Raw genomic sequence first — 18,593 nt, forward strand, 5'->3', positions numbered from 1 at the left:
CATTGTGCCACCCCTAAATAAATCGAGTCATGACAAAATGCAATATATGACGTTTATTAGTTCAGTGCAATCAGAACTAAAAATTCAGCATTTTTTTCTTTTCTCACACAATGGAAAGCATCATCTCTTGTAGCATGAATACGAGAAATAATATTTCTGCAAACAGAACAGCAAGGAAAATATTTCAAGCATACACGTGATACTTAATTCTCTCTAAAGAGGTCAATAACAAACAAGAAATAGGTGCAAAACAATAGAGAGAGAGAGAGAGCACATACAAATACAAAACTTGTCATAAATTGTTATACTAAGTAATATAGGTGAACTATGAATGGGGCTTCTTTGTACCAAACTGAGATCATGTCAAGATGTGAATGTTGACGATCCTAGTAGGGAACATCTGATGATTTTGAAGGCAACCATGACGGGTAGCAGAGGTAGCAGAGATATAAAGATGAGCTGCAGAATTTTGTTGCCCTAGCTGATAATTTGCCATGAGTCATGAGGACATTACTCATGGCACCAATCCAAGATCCTTGAAATACTCATGCTCCAGAGCTTGTCGAGCTGTGATTCTTTTACTTGGGTCTAAGCATAGCATTTTCTGGTGACCAAGATGTTAATTGGACAATTAGCAACAAAGAACATTAACCAGGATATGGTCAGGATTTGCTATTAATTAGATACAAATTAGTTCCACAAAAACAAAGTATCTATGTTTTATCATTTAACAGCTAAAAATTTGTCTCGAGTGTTCCAACCATTAAAAGGATAAGCAATATTAGCTATCAGAATCAAAGACAACTGAGGTTGAATTAGCAAATCTGGACACATAATGCTGCATGCTATCATTTACTAAGATTCAAGCGGAGAAAATTCACAATGTTGGTCATGCCTCACAGTGACTTGCAATCATGTATATGGTCTTTACTTCACAAGGTATTATTTATGTACCAAAATAATTTGAGCTTGTCCTGAACTTCACATTAAAAAAGCAAGGGATCTTTTAGGTATGCAAATATCAAAATTGGCAGGACTTACAGAAAGAAGATCAACTCCTGCAGCTGCAAGATTTGGAACTACTGTCACCAGGTCCTGCACAGCACAAATCCAATTATAGGCCTTCAAGAACAGACCAAAGCAAGTAAAATAAAAGCTGTCATAGCATTGAATTGTGCCACAGATGCAAATTGAATAATGAGCTCCATATTAGAAAGGGGGAAAGAATCATTTATCACACAAACAAGTATGTTAAAAATACAAGATAACACCTCATTGAGTTCAAATTGTAACACCCCGTTTAGTCCAAAATTGAAACTGGATAAAAGCTAAGATTGATTTATAAGAGCCTGATGGGTGTACTACTGTTAACTTCTACTTAAGCTTTCATAATGGTTCAAGCTCAATGAATTAATTAGTTATTCCATCAGGTCAGATCATGACAATTTATTTGTATTAGAGTTGACCTAGTCTTGGGGCACGGTAAGATGCTCAAGTAAGAAAGGATTGGCCATGAACGAGACTAGAGCGTATGTCACGACGTGGCGTCACCACCGGGCTATGCCTCACAAACACTATACTATGGTGTAATTGGACTACATTAGGCTTTGACGAGAACATCAAAGCCTTAAGTGGGGAGATTGTATCATCCCGTTTAGTCTCACATCAAAAGTTAATAAATGTGTTAATTTTAATACTAGAGAAATTGACATATAAGGGGTGTAATATTGTTAATTTTGGCCTAAACATTTGAGGCCAGTAGTGCAGGCTCAATGAAGTTAATAGGTAAATTATCCGATAGGTCAGATCGTGATGATATACTTTAATAATGAACAAAATTATAAGAATGAGAAAAATTTTAGAATATATAGCAACTGAAATAAAGACACAAGAAGGGAACACTTTAAGTTTGGCAAAATATAAAGTTTATGGTAACTTTTTTGATAAGTTAGGAACTAAGGCTAGGAAAAGAATATTTCTCAGATTGTTATAGTTTGAGAAATAAAAAGTATAAATTTAGGGAATGTTAAGTGTATAAAGAATAGAGACAAAAAAAAATTACTTAATGATACACAAATTTAGAAAGATGAAAGATTTTTTTATTTTATAAACATTCCATAAATGCCTTAGTTTTAAAGATAAACAATATTGGTAGGTCTAGCGATCTTGGATTGTTCACAAAATTAAGGCAATAGAGAAAGGAGATTTTGAAAATGGCAAAAGTAGATAAGAACATAAGACCCGACAATGTTTCTATTTGATTTTGAAAAGTTTAAAAGATTAAGAAATAATTTAGTTGATTAGTTTATATAACAATTAACAAAATCTTGAAAATTAGACAAATGTGTGATGAATGAAGGAAGAATTTTAATTATCAATTTATAAGGATAAGGGAGATATCCAACTGATCTAATTATAGAAGAATTATGGTAATAAGTCACACAATGAAATTAGGAATGGATGATAATTAAGGACTAAAACTGAAGATATATAATATATAAACTTAGTAAGATTAAGAGAAAAAAGTATAAGTAGTTAGGATGGATGGAGAACCTTCTATAAGTAAAAGAATTATTAAAAATCTTAGATCTATTATTTAACAAAATAAAGAGATGATGCTGATTTTGTCTATAGAGTAAAAAGCTTGATGGTTGAAGCTGAGAGAAGCTTAGGGAGTTCTGTATAATTATCAAATTATTTTCTTTTAAAGTAAAATTTTATAAGATAGTTATTAGGTCAGTTTGACATGTTTAAGAACTTTGTATTGTTGAAACGAAAATATTAAGCTACATGTATGGATTCACCAGGAAAGATCTAAGAAAAAATGTTTTAATAAATGAACAACTAGATGTAGTGGTAATAAAAAATAAGATGAGGAAAAACTTTGGAAGATGATAAGGAGATCCTCAAAGGAGACATAGACGTGATTATACGAGGTGAGCTAATTTGTATTACTGGTGTAATAATTAGAGAAAAATCTACAAAAACTTTTCTAAAAACTATAATAGATATTTAAATACTCTTGATTTAATAAGGAATATTATCTTGTATATAGCTTAATGATAAAACAAATCCATGTAGCAGATCTCTAATAGTTGGGACATTATCAGGACATTATGACTTGTTATATTGTCATGCTACAACCACTTTTTTTTTTCTCATTTATCCTAACAATAATGGGTTTGGGGAAATGCTGTAGGTGTTCAAATAGCTCCTTATAATCTGTTTCATTTATCCAGCCTTCCTAAGACCAACGTATGAAATCAAATAAGCATATCCTTCATTCATACCTTGGAAAGCCACTTGGGGAAAGCAGATTTGAAGTCTGGTAAGGAAGTAACTCCAGGCCAAGTGTCTTCATTAGGGGTACCCAACACTCTATAAAAAATAAAATAGCCTACAAAGTTTAGGTGCGATATAAGAAAAGTAATTTTCAGGATTCATGAAACAACAAATACCTGAATATCTTAAATAATTCATCAATCTCAGAGTCTCCAGGGAACAATGGTCGCCGATTCACCATTTCAGCAAAAATACAGCCTATTGACCACACGTCCACAGGTGTAGAATAATGCCTGGATCCAAGGAGGATTTCTGGTGCTCTATACCAGAGTGTTACTACCTGAAGCAATAGACAAAATCACAGATGAGACAGACGAGAATTTTAGTCTTTAGCACAAGAGTTTAAGTTTCAGCAAGTTGAGCATAGACTGAAACTACTTGAGCTGGCACAAGATTCTAAGATCCATAAGAGGGATCTAGTACCAGTTCACACTAAAAAAATTAATAATTGTTTCCCGTGGTCTTAGGTTTCAACCTGCCTGAGCTGGACTGAATTGGCTATAAGGAAAAAGCTGGTTCAAATTATCTGTTTAAGACAGGTTGGTGCATGCCCTTAAGGCTCGAGAAAATCTTTGCAGTCGTTAATGCCTCACCATGCTCAGAAGCACTTCACAGTACCTCATTGACCTCAAAGGAAGTCCAGGGAACAGATCACTCGGTATCTCTATCAAGCAGCTAGCACCCATATGTCAGCATGGCAATTTGCTATGTTGTGCCTGTGGTATGTACTGTGCCAACAGTCAATTAAGATAAGGGGTACTGGCAGCACTAGATAAATCTTTTTTAGTCTACATATTATCCAATTTAGTATAAAGTATAAACAACTATAAAAATGTTGCAAAGAAGAAACTAAACTCCTTAAGACAGCCATCAAGCAACAAGTACCACATCAAACAGAACTACAAATAGCTTTGAAGAAATGGCAACACATATTATGCTAAAAGATCAAATTTGATGTGAAGTGAGTTTCATTTCTTCAGAAAAAATTGTAGCTGACACGTAAATAACTTATATACATAACTTTGAGTGTTTATTCAAGTGTGATAATAAAATTATTGCATAGTAGCACCTCATGTGTAAATGTCCTAACAGGAATACCGAAAGCTCTAGCAAGCCCAAAGTCTGCAAGCTTCAATGCATTAGTTCGCCGATCAATCAAAAGATTTTGAGGCTTCAGATCCCGATGAAGAATCCTATGAGAATGACAATAGGCAATGCCGCGAAGTATCTGATGCAAATATGTCTGCAGGTACAAGAAACAGCAAGAAATAAGCCTCCAAGATAATAGCTACCATAAATCAAGATCATATTTCTAATATCCTGTATATACAACATACCAAGAAGAACCAACCTCTATTTGCATTTAAACTTGTGAAAATGACCTTTTTTCTGCATTGTAACTCAAAAGCATGGATCGGCTTTAATAGAACTACCAGAATTTTCAATAAGAGAAGCTCCCAAAAGGATTATTTATGTTCAAAATGGCAGCAAGTTATGAACTTTCAACAAAGATAAAGTCAACATTCTTTTCTGCATTCACAATTATTTATATTTATGAATCAAAAATGGTATGGAATACAAAAGACATTATTAATCGAGGAAAATAATAAAAAAGTTTGAGCTTTTTTTTTTTTTTTTGCAAAACTACATTTAGCTAACCTTTACCAAGTTCTTCCTTCTACAACCAATGTCCATTGTGAGAGCTATTTGAAAGCATGTTATCTAATAGGCAATATGTAGCATAAACTAACATACTCTACTGAGAAAGACTAGCTCACTTTGACTAATCGTGGATCTTTAGCAAGTTCCGGGCAAGAATCCATGTGCTTCTTCAAGTCTAAGTCAAGATACTCGAAGACTAAATAAATCCTTTTCTCGCTGTGGACTACATCCTGCAATCTGTTGCCAAAGAATGGTCAAAATCACCAAAACTTTAGCTTTTTAATTTGATATTAGGAACAATTATGAAAAATTGTCTATCATCATAATGACAAGCAAGAAGAAGCAACAAAAGAAAAAACAAGAAAATATACTGAGAATTTATATAGGAAGATTTATATTTAACCATTATACAGTCCTTCAGAACTTCATATCATGCTTATGGCTAAAGGAATTTGTTCAATCCAACAAAACCAAAGTAAAACAGAGGTGTAAAAAAATTAACGTGAGATCAAAACTTGCAAGGTAGCAAAAAGGACTGTTTACCAATTGGAATTTAAAAGACCAACTGCCCTTAGTTATTAGTTTGTATAATTGAGCACATAGCAAGTTACTCGCACAAAAATTTTAAGCAAGTGAAAGTACATCATTGATAATGACACAATTAGAAGCAAATAATGCAACTCCTTAATTTTACAGAAAAAGTCAAATTCTTTGCTAATCATGTGCCCACAAAGACTCAAAGCTACTTTTGAGAAACATATCTACGCTGAGCAGCTGGTACATGTTTCGTGGAATTGATCGATCCTAATCCAGTTAATCACAATCGAATTGAACTAATCTGGATCAGGATATTAGCAGCATATAGATTAACTAATCTCACAATCCAAGCATCTCAGTTATCCTAGATGATTTTAGGCTGATCTTGGATGATTTGCTATATCTTAGAAAAGCCTAATGCCACAGTGAAATCTGTCTGGGCAAGCAGATACAAACCGATGAGAATCCTAAATCCTCTAGCTAACCTTGAACCCAATTGTACTTGCAAACCTTACCTTTGTGCATTACCTTTGACGACAACTTTGTATTCGAGATCAGTTAGGCAGGAACTTAAGATATCTATTCAATGATGACATGTACAGGGCCTCAGAGTCTATGGCCTAACAGAATGACACCCTAGATAGCAATTGGATACATGATCCATTTAGTTCTACATGAGCCCACATAGTTCATAATTAAAACATCAGGCTATTAGTTAGTTCCATGAGTCTAAGTACTTTGGTAAATACAAAAATATAAAATCCTAAATAAATTAGTCCTTTCGAACATATGCAGAATTGCTAATGGAAGCACATACAAAGGGAAAAAGTAAGCAAAGTTACAGCAATGTCATGATGAGATAGCAAAATAAGATCAACAAGGCAGCCAGCAGATAAATCAGCAAGGCAAAGAGCGACCTGACAATGTTGTTGTGCTGCATTTCCTTCAGCAGAGAGATCTCTCTGATGGCAGTGCTTGGAACCCCCTCGTCCTCGTTTTCCAGCCGGATCTTCTTCAGAGCTATCGTCTCATTGGTGAGACGATCCCGGGCCTTGTACACCACCCCGTAGGTCCCCTCTCCAATCTTCTCCACCTTCTCATACTGCGACCAAAACCCCTCATTTTTACCACTAGAGAAAGCCATCAAGACCTTCTTCATCTACAGCAGCACAGCGGCGGCTCACCTGGTCCATTCGATCGTCGCCCTACCACGAAAAAGGATCACAAGAAACCCAACGACCTAGCGATCACCACGCAGGAGAGAAAGAAAGGACTTGACTTGGGAGCGACTTCACCACATAAACGGAATCCTAAACATCCAAAAGACAGTAAAACAATCCTCATTAATCCAGATTGGTAGAAAGGGCTGCATTGCGGAGGAAAGCCCTAGTGAAATCAGCATTCCAAAGGTAGAAGAAACACAGCATTAAAAAGCCGAAAAATCATGGTAAAAGAACCCCGAGGCGGCGGTAACGAAGGGGATGGATGATTGAAGACGTGCGATCGGATTTTGGAGGCGGAGAATGGAAAGCAGAGAGCTCGAAGAGGCAAGAACGGTTGACTTGGAAGAGAGAGGCGAGCGCGCGCGCGAGAGCGAGAGAGAGAGATAGCGCTTCTCCCTTCTCCTCGGCACAGAGGAAGCGTGGCGGCTGTTTGCTTCGGCTAAAAGCCTCAGGTGATTGGGGAGGAGGAGATCCGGTGTGCAGGCGGAGCAAGGAAACAGCTTCCACAAAAGAGACACTGTCCAATACTAGAACGACGCGTGTATGCATGCCACTCGGCCGATCGCTCGTTAACCCTTTAGACTCCGTTACCGTCGAGTAGCACAGTAAAGCGACGCAAGCGCGGGCCCACTATATAAATCCAACCATGAGACAGGTAGACGAACGTGTAATTCGATGATGCGGTGAGACGAAGTGCCGCTTTTGTCTAATCGTGGAACGGGAAATGCGATTAGTGGCCCCTAAATCCTGATTAGTCTCGTTGACAGAGATTTGACTGAAACGGACCAATCATTCCCTTTCAACGAACCGACAATAAATTATCATATATACTTATTGAGACTAAAAGATATTAATAATCAGGTAATTAAGTTCCCATGTTTATTTTCTCATAACAACGAAGAACAATATTATATATATATATATATAACTCAAATAAGATTTTGGAAATAAGTGATGGAATATGATTGATTCATTTACACTCTTAACATAAAGAGCACAAACACCTAAACAAGTAATGACCATTGTCAATTTACTTATGTGAGTTTTGATTGTTATGGTTCACCTAAACAGTTTTGATTTCTAGATTCAATATTCTTAAAGATAAAGAACCCAAGTACTAAAAGATTTGTTTATGAATGAAAAAAATTATAATTATAATTTGATTATTCTATAAATATCATATGCATTTCAATATCTTGACAAGGGTGAAAAAATATAGAAGAAAAATACTTCAAATGCTTTTAGGATTTTATTAATATTTTTATAAATATAAAAAAAATTTATGTGAAATGATATACAAAAGATTCATGTGATATTATCATTTTTTTTCAAGTAATGGAATATGATCGATTTACTTACACTCTAACATAAAGAGCAAAACAATGAACACCAAAACAAGGAATTAATTTTATTCATTTACTTGTGTGAATTGTGATTGCTATGGTTCACAAATAGTTTTGGATTTCTTGAGCCAAATCCAAGTATGAAAAGATTTCTTTATGAATGAAAAAATTTTAAAAATTAGATATTTCAAGATCTTGACAAAAGTGAAGAAACATGGTTGTTTGATATGTATCTATATATAATTCTTGTCATAGTAATTAACATTAAGATGTTAGTTTGAGGTAAATATGCATCTATATATAATTATTGCCATAGTAATTTTCACATTTTCTCCTTCTAAGTTTGAGGTTAGTAGATATACATATTTCCCCCTTCTAATTTAAGACATAAATTATTTTATTACTATGTTCAAACTTCACTTATCATTAAGATTCACTCAAAAATATTTAACAAACAAACACACACACACACATGTATGTATATAACTCAAAAAATATTTTTGATATAAGTGATGGAATATGATTGATTCACTTACACTCTAACATATAGAGCAAAGCAATGAACACCTAAATATGTAATTAACATTGTTCATTTACTTATGTGAGTTTTGATTGTTATAGTTCCCCAATAGTTTTGGATTTTTGGAGTCAATATCTTTAGAGATAAAGAACCCAAGTATGAAAATAATTTAAATATTACAATTTGATTATTTTATAAATATCACATGTATTTCAAGATCTTTGCGAGAGTGAAACATACAAGAAAAATACTTCAAATGCTTTTAGGATTTTATTAATATTTTTATAAAAATTAAAAAAATTAAAATTTATGTAAAAGGATGTACAAAAGATTTATGTGTTATTATCAGATTTAAGTGATGGAATATGATTTATTTACTTAACACTCTAACATAAAAGAGCAAAGCAATGAACTAATCAATATTATTCATATACTTGTGTGAGATGTGATTGTTATGGTTCACAAATAGTTTCGGATTTCTTGATCTAATGTCCTTAAAAATAAAGAAACCAAGTATGAAAAGACTTGTTTATGAATGAAAAATTTTTTAAAAAATTATAGTTTGATTATTCTATAAACATCACATATTTTTTAAGATCTCAACGAAAGTGAAACATGAAAGAAAATACTTCAAATGCTTTTAGGATTTCATTAATATTTTTATAAAGATCGAAAAGAAATTTTCTAGAATTTATGTGAAAGGATAAACAAAAGATTTATGCTAATTTTTTTTTTTACATAGGAGAGAGGTCTTCTGCCGCAAAATTGATTCATATGGCAAATTGCAATACAGCCAACGTTAAGAAAAACTATAATTAAATTATTGTGCTCTATATGTTCATCCTAGTAAATATATAAGTTTTATTGACCCCTAATTAATCTTGACCAATTTCTATCCATTTAGCCTTCATGCCAACATGATGGGCATGCAATATGGTCTTCCTCATCAAACAGCTAAATGAAGGCTGTGTGTGTTGTCTTGAAGCTCGAGGAAGACTTTGCATCAAATATGAAACAGGAAAGACATGAAAGTTAATTGGACTTTTTGACACTGATAGTATGCAAAATAATAATTAAATTTGCAAACAATATATATAATAATAATAATAATAATAATTAAAACCAGTAGTTTTTTCTTTGGTTTTTTATTATATTTTATGTTTAAATAAAATATATCAAACTTATTAAGTTTAAAATATCCAACCTTAAATTATTATCAGTAAACTTTTTCTAGTTCTTAAAACGACTCGTTATCATATCATACTTTATGATCTTTCAAACTTAAGATTCAAATATATCATTAGTTACGATTTCTCATCATTCATAGAAGGTCATTTTTTTTTATTTCTCATCATGCAACATAGTATTTGCTCTGATACATTTGTTACGATTGTATAGGCTCGATTATCTTTTTACATGTAATATTGAACTAAATTAGGATATCATAACAATTCTTATTTAAGATATTATATTTATATTAAAGTTTGAGTCATAACTTAGAATCAAACCCTAGTAAGCTCCATTAACATCATCTTCATGTCTTTGTATACCTCCAACCTCATACCTACCGTATGAGGTAGTGTTTTTCGAATTAGATTCGTTATGATCGATATGATTAAATCATCAATTTGATAAGCTTCACTCCTTATCCAAAATACTTAAATTCAAATCACGAGTAATAATCTCAGTTCTACCTCATTTTAAATATGTTTGACATGGGAACAATTCTATCAAAAACTGTGGGCCAGTAATTTGGTCAATGGAGTGCAAGCAAATCATGATCAATTTACTAGCTATACATATGAGTGTCGTGGGAAACAACTTTGAGCCGTGGCCTCGGGGCCGATGCGGCTCGGTTCGGGTCCGGACGACGGGGATCTCCCTGGGGTGTTCCTCGAGCCTGCTGAGGCGGTCCGGTGCGGTGTCCGATCGGGACGGTGTAGCCGTCTCCTCCGGGCAGGAGCTCCTCGCCTGCGCGTCCGGAGGGGACCTTCGGCTTCGCACCTGCACAAAGGTCAGGCCGAGGCGCTCGGCCCGACCCCTCCGACGATCAAGTTAGCAGATGTGGAGGGGGTTTCAGATGAAGAAGTATTTTTGTGTGTCGGTCTCCCCTCCCTCTTTCTAATGAACGAGAGGGTATTTATAGGGAAGCATACTGCTTCCTGAGCTGGCCGCTTGCAGAGGGCAAGCTGGTAGCGTCTGACTGTGTTGGCGTGGCGTGAAGAATTGAGCTTTGGCAGGATGTTAATGTGCCTCGGTCGGCGTTTTGGTCTGCATTGACCAGGTGCTGTTGCGTGTGGCGTCATCTGATGTCAGCCGAGTCTTATCATAATTACTATCCTCATCATATTCCCCCCCGAAGGAAGTCATGCCGTAAAAGGGGGGTTCGAGGCATGGCTTCAGCTTTGAGAAACTGTCCCAACCGAGCGCCTTGTCGGAGGTGTGGGAATCGTGGGGTTTAGCAAATAAGAAGGGTCGGATGTGCAGCGGTGACCCAGGTGGCGTGCGACCGACGAGCACACTTAAAAGGGCAGGCCGACGCATGGTGTGACCTCGGGGAGCATGGAGCCGAGGAGGACGACGCAGGTGGGCTGGCCGCGCAGGTGTGTCTCGGGAAGCATGGGGCCGAGGAGCCGAGGAGCACGACGCAGGCGGCTGGCCGCGCACATGGGGCCACGGAGCTGAGGAGCCGAGGAGCACGAAGCAGGCGGGCTTGCCACGCGCATGGGGCCGAGGAGCTGAGGAGTCGAGGAGCACGAAGCAGGCGGGCTTGCCGCGCGCATGGGGCCGAGGAGCCGAGGAGTACGGCATAGGCGGGCTGGTCGCGCAGGTGGGGCCGAGGAGCCGAGGAGCACGGCGCAGGCCAACTGGCCGCGCAGGTGGGGCCGAGGAGCACGAAGCAGGCGGGCTGGCCGCGCGCATGGGGCCGAGGAGCCGAGGAGCCGAGGAGCACAACGCAGGCGGGCTGGCCGCGCAGGTGTGGTCTCAGGCAACATGCGGCCGAGGAGCATGACGCAGGCGGACAGGCCGTCCTGAGGCAGAACTCGGGCAGTCTACGACCGAGGGACACGGCTTAGGCGGGGAGTCACCCGACATTCCGGGCCCTCCTTCTAGCGCCAATCTGTTGTGGAAAACAACTTTGAGCCATGGCCTCGGGGCCGACGCGGCTCGGTTCGGGTCCGGACGACGGGGATATCCCTGGGGCATTCCTCGAGCCCGCTGAGGCGGTCCGGTGCGGTGTCCGATCGGGACGGTGTAGCCGTCTCCTCTGGGCAGGAGCTCCTTGCCTGCGTGTCCGGAGGGGACCTTCGGCTTCGCACCTGCACAAAGGTCGGGCCGAGGCGCTCGGCCCGACCCCTCCGACGATCAAGTTAGCAAATGTGGAGGGGGTTTCAGATGAAGAGGTGTTTTTGTGTGTCTGTCTCCCCCCCTCTTTCTAATGAACGAGAGAGTATTTATAGGGAAGCATACTGCTTCCTGAGCTGCCCGCTTGCAGGGGGCAGGTTGGTAGCGTCTGACTGTGTTGGCGTGGCGTGAAGAATTGAGCTTTGGTAGGATGTTAATGAGCCTCGGTCGACGTTTCGGTCTGCATTGACCAGGTGTTATTGCGTGTGGCATCATCTGATGTCAGCCGAGTCTTATCATAATTACTATCCTCATCAATGAGAAGATGTAAATGTGATGATTTATTGTCATTTATTTTTTGGTGCTAATGGCATCTTCTGTATTTTTCTGAAGCAACATTATATTTTTCTTTTCAGAAAAAAGAAAGAACAAAAACTGAGGCATGCAAGCATTGATATAAGGAGGGGAGAGAGACTGAGAGAGAGAAATAAGTATGTGTGTGTGTGTGTTCTTTTAGCACCAAATCACATGAAATCTTGAGTTCAGTTTCATCTAAATGTATAAGGATGCACTTCATATCTTGTAATGTATAAGGATAAGATACAGTATATTGCAACCGGAAAGAAATGATTTGAGAACATGTTCGATTCCTTGTTGCTGTAGACATACATATTCGTGGTTAAAGAAGCCAGAATCCGAGAAAGGAGGAGGAAGAATTATACTTCATAATGAGGAACTGGTTGCTCGATCTTTGGCGATCCATTTTTGTTGGCTTCCTGTCCCCCAGTGAGCTGCTGCGCCCGCTCGGCCTGCGTGTCCCAGTCGGTTCTGTGGATGGCGACGAGCATGAGCACGACGCAGGTGGCCTGCGCCGACAGCAACCCCAGCCACAGACCCTTGAAGTCGAGCGGCGTCCAGAAGGCCAGCCCGACCGCCACCGGCATGCCGACGACGTAGAAGGAGGCCAGGTTTATGTTGGCGCCGAGCTTGGGACGCGCGCTTCCTCTCAGGACCCCGCACCCGGTGGTCTGCGGGCAGTTCCCGAGCTCGCACAGGCCCAGGACCGGTAACGCCGACGCGGTGAGCTCGAAGATGGCGGAGTCACGGGCGAACATCCTGGCCCACACGTGGCGCACCGAGACGGCGAACCCGAACGCGGCGAGGCCGAGCGCGACGCTGCATGACAGTCCGACGGTGCTAGCTCGACGAGCTCGGTCGGGCCGGTTCTCGCCGAGCTCGTTGCCGACCCGAGTCGACACGGCAAAGCTGAGCGAGGTCGGGAAAACGTAGATGAGTGAGGTGGTCTGTATCAGAATACCCATGGAAGCGACGGTGGCCTCTGGGTTGACGAGGAGACCGCACAAGATGATCATGATCTCGTACCACCACCACTCCAAGCACACCGAGATGCAGCTGGGGACAGCGACGTTTAGAAGCGGCCTCCATCCTTTGAAGCACTCGGAGCTGAAGCTTAGTCCTCCCGTGGTCCGGCGGAGATCGGAGAAATAGATGTAGCCAAGGAGGAAGAGAACGACGTTGAAGTGAAACCAAACGGAGGCCAAGGCGACGCCGCCGATGCCGAGGCGGAGAACAGATACCAAGAGGTAGTTGATGGGCAGGTGGAGGACGACGGCTAGCCCGGCTGACATGGTCAGCGGGAGCGTGATGGACTGAGCTCTGAGATAAATGCGGAGAGGGTGAAGAAAAGACTGGACGATGAGGTCAGGAAGGCAGGCACGGAGGTAGGAGCTGGCGGCGGCGACGAGAGCCATGTCCTGGCAGACGAGGAGGAGGAGAGAGCGGATGTAGTACCATAGGAGGGCGATGGGGACGGAGGCGGAGAGGAGGAGGAGAACGGTGCGGTGAAGGGCCGGCCCGAGGAGGTGGGAGCGGCGCGCGCCGAAGGCCTGGCCGCAGATGGGCTCCATGCCCATGGCGAGGCCGGAGAGGACGGAGTAGCCGGTAATGTTGGCGAACCCGATGGCCAGGGAGCCACCGGCAATGGCGAAGTCGCCGAGCCGGCCGAGGAAGAGCATGGAGACCAAGGAACGACAGTAAAGCAGCAGGCCGGTGAAGGCTATGGGTAGCGCGAGGCTCAGGATGGACTTGGCTTCAACAAAGGCCAAGGATGCTGAGCCGAGAGGCCTCAGCGTTAGGACCGGCGGCAGCGCTACCACCTCCGCTGAGCTCTTCAAGGGGGGCTTCTGCACGAGGAAGGGGACAGTGAGGAGGCCATGGCGGTCATCGTGGTGGTTGCATTGGCTTGGTGCAGCAGGCTTACACATGGCGATCGTGCTTGTATTATAAGGACAAGGAGGAGGAGGAGGAGAAGGGGTCAGGGTTTACGAGGCTCTGCACACGCACGGCCCGCTCGCTATCTCATTGGCTCCCTCACTCCAAACAAATACATCTCAGACTTTTGTTGGAACACTGAGCAAGCGAAGCAATAAGAAGAGGACGAGCATTGGGCGTCTAAATATAAGGGTGTGGAGTGGAGGAGGCCAAATTGCATTACCTATTTCCATTCTTCATGTTGATGACAAGTCAAACGAATGACGATTAGTTTCCAACACATACGCATCAGATTCATCTTGGACTAATGTAGTTCTATACCTTCTTCGGTTTCCCACTCCTTTAGCCACATCCAACACCATGTGAATCACAAGCATCTTAGACTAATAATGCTTGGTGGTGTACCTATTAATATCAAGATTGATTTTTTGATGCCAGTGCCATTGTTGTTTCTGGAAATTAAATGCCTACGTTGAGCTGCATCACAAGTACTCATTCCACCGAAAGATGCAGGTTGACAAGCTGCAAGTTCGTATGGGAACATGGAAGAAAGATGGTTCTTCTGTGGTCTTCTGCTTAGTTTTGCTGTGCATTAGATTTGCATGCAACAGCAAAGTCAAACCCACAATCGCTGGAGAGTTCAAACCACTAAAACAAAGCTTTCATCTGGTGAGAGTGTGACCACGCACTGTTAGTATGTTGAATTCCGAGATGAAGGTGCAAATATCGTGGAACAAACGTTGGAGTTGTCCATGTGTGGAGATGTCGATCGAAGCTTTGACTTCAGTCCTGGAACAACTCAGAAGCCAGGCTGAAGAAGAAGTGGGTTTCATGTAAGATAAGAAACCTAATGGTTTGTCTTCTCGTCTGCAACCCCCATACATTGGGAAGCTGGCAAATGACACAACGACGTGACATTGTCTCTCTTCTTCTTCCATAAAAATGATAGTTGTTAGTGTAAACAACTTTATGCCGTGGCCTCGGGGTCGACGCGGCTTGGTTGGGGTCCGAATGACAGGGATCTGGCACGGCCCCTCTCGAGATCGTCCGATTGGTGGTCCGGTCGGGCCGTTGTGTCGAGAGGAATGCTTTTCCGCAGCGCCGGGAAGAAGCGACCCCGTCCTGGTACCTGCACACAGGTCGGGTCGGAAGCTCGGCCCGACCCTCCGACGATCAAGTTAGATGATGTGGAGTGGAGTTTTTTGTCTGTGTTTTTTCCCCCCCTCATCGTTTAGAACTCGGGGGTATTTATAGGGGAGTCTACTATTTCCTAATGTGCCCGCTTGCAGGGGGCAGGCTCGTACTCCTGGTAGCGTCTGACACTGGTGCTGGCGTGGCGGGAAGGACCGAACTACCGCAGGGTATGGGCGCGCCTCGGTCGTCGTCCTCCTCTTCCTCGGCCAAGCATGTTGGGTCAGACGACGACGAAGTCGTTGTCTGAGAGCGGGTGACGTCGGCGCATGTCGCGTCGACATTATTGCCTTCTTTGGGCAAAGTGTCATTCAGTCATGGCTGACGTCGTAGCGCGTCATGTCGCCATTATTACCCTCATCATATTCCCCCCTCGGAAGAAGCTATGCGTCGGTTGTTGCCATAGGGGGGAGTCTGAGGCATGGCTTCATCCTCCGGTACCGCGGTAGTCTCAGGCGACATGAGGCCGAGGAGCACGTCTCGGGCGGGCAGGCCGCGCCGAGGAGGTGGTCTCGGGCGACATGAGGCCGAGGAGCATGTCTCGGGCGGGCAGGCCGCGCCGAGGAGGTGGTCTCGGGCGACATGAGGCCGAGGAGCACATCTTGGGCGGGCAAGCCGCGACGGGGAGGTGGTCTCGGGCGACATGAGGCCGAGGAGCACGTCTTGGGCGGGCAAGCCGCGCCGAGGAGGTGGTCTCGGGCGACATGAGGCCGAGGAGCACGTCTCGGGCGGGCAGGCCGCGCCGAGGAGGTGGTCTCGGGCGACATGAGGCTGAGGAGCACGTCTCGGGGCGGGCAGGCTTGGCCGAGGAGGTGGTCTCGGGCGACATGAGGCCGAGGAGCACGTCTCGGGCGGGCAGGCCGCGCCGAGGAGGTGGTCTCGGGCGACATGAGGCCGAGGAGCACGTCTCGGGGCAGGCGGTATGATTAGCGCCTCCGTACTTCGCACCGCGCGACAGTTGGTTGCCACGTCAGGCTATATTTATGGCGAAGTGACGTTTGCATCTTCGCAGCGCACTTTAGGAGAGGAAGGGTCGCCGTTTTGGCGGGATGTGGCCTATAAATAGCGCACCGTCGGCTTCCTGCACGTCCTGATACCTGCATTTGCTCAACCCTCTCTTCGGGCGACCTTGTTTCGTACCCATCGGCTGCCCTACCTTCCTTTCCAAGACTTGGTAAGGATGGCTTCTCTTTCTCTGCCATTTTCTTTCTCGCCTTCCGCTTCTGGTACTGTCGGAGAGAGGGCATTGCCGGCGAGTCCTCGCTCGTTGTCCGAGGAAAGGGCTATCAAAGCCCTTGAATCGCTAATGTGGCCACACGACCTCGACTCAACTGTGAGCGAGTCGTCGCTTGGCTCCCTTCGGGATCGTTACGGTATCCTGGCGGAATTCACGCTCATCGCCCCCGAGCCGGGGCAGCGGGCGTATAATCCTATACCTAGGGGCTTCGCCCTAACCCTGGACACCTTCGAGGCCGGGTTGCGCCTCCCTCTCCATCCAGTCATAAGCTCATGTGTCTCGTGGTGGCGTATCTCCCCATCTCAGATGGCACCAAATTCCTGGCGCTATCTGGTGGCGTTCCTAGGGGAATGCTACTACGCTAGGATTCCCCCGAGCCGGTCTCTTTTCCTCTCCTGCTTCCGTCTATCCAGGGGGTCGGGGGGTTATTACCTGTCCGCCCGACCTGGCTTCTAGGTCAGTGGGGCTCCTTCCAGCAACAAGGGGTGGAAGGAGCGTTTCTTCTACGTATGCCATCTGGAGGGTTGGAATTTTGGGCTCCGGTGGGCGGCGCGCGCCGTCGACAACACCGCCCCGGTCCTGGATGAGGAGGAGCGCCAGGCCCTTCGAAGACTGAAGGAGATCCTCCCGGCCTCCCGAGTCATCCGGAAGATGACCGAGGCGTGGCTGATCGAGGCGGGTCTAAGCCCGGTGCCTCGAGGTATGCCTTAAAGAAGGTAGTGGCAGGCTTTCGTGTTTTTGGTGTTCTGACCGAGCTCGACGTTTTCGTCCAGAAATGGTGAACCTCATTGCTGTGCGCGGAGGGCGCTCTTCGTCAACCACATCCCCGCGTCATCCAGCCGGCCCGGGCATCGGTATGAGGGAGGCACCGGTGGAGCTCGAGGCCGGCCGTCCCCGGAAGAAGGCCAAGGTTGCTGCCCAGAAGAAACCGACTCCACCGAGGGCTCGGGCATGTGAAGTGGCGGTGGAGCCAGGCACACACGATCGGCAACGGGGACTTGGCCGGGGGGAGGCCGGGCCGAGCAACGAGGGGGCAGGAAAAGCGCCCAGGGAGCCCTCGATTCGGGACTTGTGCCACCTCCCCGCTGGGGCGCCGAACGAATCCTACTAGGCGCGTTTGATGGGCGAGCTTTCGAAGGGCCAACCCTCCGATCGGTTGCCGGCCCGCTGGGGGGGGTGGGGGTTGACCCGCGGGACCCGGGTATGGGCCGACGGGGAAATTGCGGCCGCATTCATCCGAGGAGGGCTTCATCCAGATATGGCTCGCGAGCTGTATACCATGCCCTCGGATGTCTTGCTAGACAAATCTGCGAAGTCATTGCTGTGGGTAAGCATCTCGCCATTGGACCCCGGCTTCTTGCTTGTCCGAGAATGGTTCTGACTTTTCCTCTGCAGGGCCAACATTACACGATGGCGCTGGCAGACCACGTGCGTGACGCGGGTCGGGCCCTTGGCATCCTGTGCGACCGGAATGCCGAGCTGCGCAAACAGCTCGAGGATGTCCATGCGGGGGCAGCCCCGGAGGCAGTTGCGGCAGCCGAGCAGTGCTCCTCGGAGCTCGAGGTGGAGGTGACGCGCCTCAAATCTAAGGCGGGGGCGGCCGACTAGCGTACGTCGGCGCTGGAGGCGGAGGTCCTTCGCCTTAAGTCTGAGGCGAAGGCAGCTGAAGAGGAGAAGGAGGGTCTCCAAGGGCTCCTAAGGGTGACACAGACCGAGGCTCGCCTGGCCCAGAGCGAGGCGGTCACCTTGACTCAGAAGTTGGAAGGGGCCTTAGCTGAGGCGAAGGGGGCCTCAGAGGCTCTGGCTGCCGAGCGGGATCGATGGCCAGAAAAAGATAAGGAAATAATCGAGGAGTACAAGCAATCCTCGGGCTTCCAGCTCTGGCTGGTTCGGTCGGGGTA

The 18,593-nt window shown here is 44.5% G+C and overlaps 2 protein-coding genes across 4 annotated transcripts; both read right to left on the reverse strand.

The window, feature by feature from the left end:
• Positions 1-111: 111 nt before the first annotated feature.
• On the reverse strand, positions 112-7,183 carry LOC135652210 (cell division control protein 2 homolog). Of its 3 annotated transcripts, none has more exons than XM_065173006.1 (9): positions 6,999-7,183; positions 6,726-6,851; positions 6,459-6,643; positions 5,121-5,241; positions 4,412-4,585; positions 3,459-3,622; positions 3,291-3,378; positions 1,042-1,095; positions 112-604 (listed from the first exon to the last, which is right to left on the reverse strand). In XM_065173006.1, exons 2-9 carry the CDS (start codon positions 6,732-6,734, stop codon positions 515-517), a joined length of 885 nt encoding a protein of 294 aa, XP_065029078.1. In that variant the 5' UTR covers positions 6,735-6,851; positions 6,999-7,183; the 3' UTR covers positions 112-514. The 3 variants fall into 3 exon arrangements, with proteins under 3 accessions (XP_065029078.1, XP_065029080.1, XP_065029079.1); XM_065173008.1 differs by having other exon boundaries at positions 7,043-7,159; XM_065173007.1 differs by lacking the exon at positions 6,999-7,183 and having other exon boundaries at positions 6,726-6,992.
• A 5,418-nt stretch (positions 7,184-12,601) lies between these two features.
• On the reverse strand, positions 12,602-14,381 carry LOC103972548 (protein DETOXIFICATION 49-like). Its single transcript, XM_009386904.3, has one exon. The coding sequence runs from the start codon at positions 14,255-14,257 to the stop codon at positions 12,689-12,691; it is 1,569 nt and encodes a 522-aa protein (XP_009385179.2). The 5' UTR covers positions 14,258-14,381; the 3' UTR covers positions 12,602-12,688.
• Between the last annotated feature and the right edge of the window lie 4,212 nt (positions 14,382-18,593).

Source organism: Musa acuminata, chromosome BXJ3-11 (assembly GCF_036884655.1).
Source record: "Musa acuminata AAA Group cultivar baxijiao chromosome BXJ3-11, Cavendish_Baxijiao_AAA, whole genome shotgun sequence".
Taxonomy (NCBI): Eukaryota; Viridiplantae; Streptophyta; class Magnoliopsida; order Zingiberales; family Musaceae; genus Musa; species Musa acuminata.